The 520-nt window shown below is 39.6% G+C and overlaps 1 protein-coding gene across 1 annotated transcript in view; it reads left to right on the plus strand.

Moving 5' to 3' along the window:
* The first annotated feature begins 423 nt into the window (after nucleotides 1–423).
* Nucleotides 424–520, plus strand: part of PAX5 (paired box 5) — a 141,348-nt gene continuing 141,251 nt past the window's right edge. Inside the window, exon 1 of the mRNA XM_014962565.1 lies at nucleotides 424–504. Coding sequence (XP_014818051.1) covers nucleotides 459–504 — 46 coding nt within the window. The 5' untranslated portion in view covers nucleotides 424–458. The remainder of the gene's footprint in view (nucleotides 505–520) is intronic.

Below are 520 nucleotides of genomic sequence, written 5' to 3' on the forward strand. Positions count from 1 at the left end.
AATCATTTCACGGTTCCTTCAGAGGCTTTTTTTCCACCTAAAACGTTTAGTTTCAGCTCAGTGATCAGCTGCAAAAGCTCGGCGGGGAGCGGAAGAGTTGAATTATTCCAACCTGCGAGAGCCCCTCAAAAAAAAAAAAAGGGAAAGAAAAAAAAAGAAAATAAAGAAGGAAAAAAAAGGAGAAAAGAAAAAAGAAGGAGAAAAGAGAAAAGAAGGAGAAAAGAGAAAAGAAAAGAAAAGAAAAGAAAAGAAAAGAAAAGAAAAGAAAAGAAAAGAAAAGAAAAGAAAAGAAAAGAAAAGAAAAGAAAAGAAAAGAAAAGAAAAGAGAAAAGAAGAAAATAGAAGAGAAAACGAAACAAGAAAAGAAGAGAAAAGAGGAAAAAAGAAAGAGGAGGAAGGCGATAACACGACGTGGAAACTTTTCTCTCTGTCCGTTCCCCGCGCCCTGACAAGCCGTGATGGAGTTGGAGAAAACCTACGCGACCCCCCGGGCCGGCCGCACAGGTGGGACTCGGGTGGG

This window comes from Calidris pugnax, unplaced genomic scaffold (assembly GCF_001431845.1).
Source record: "Calidris pugnax isolate Ruff unplaced genomic scaffold, ASM143184v1 scaffold499, whole genome shotgun sequence".
NCBI lineage: Eukaryota > Metazoa > Chordata > Aves > Charadriiformes > Scolopacidae > Calidris > Calidris pugnax.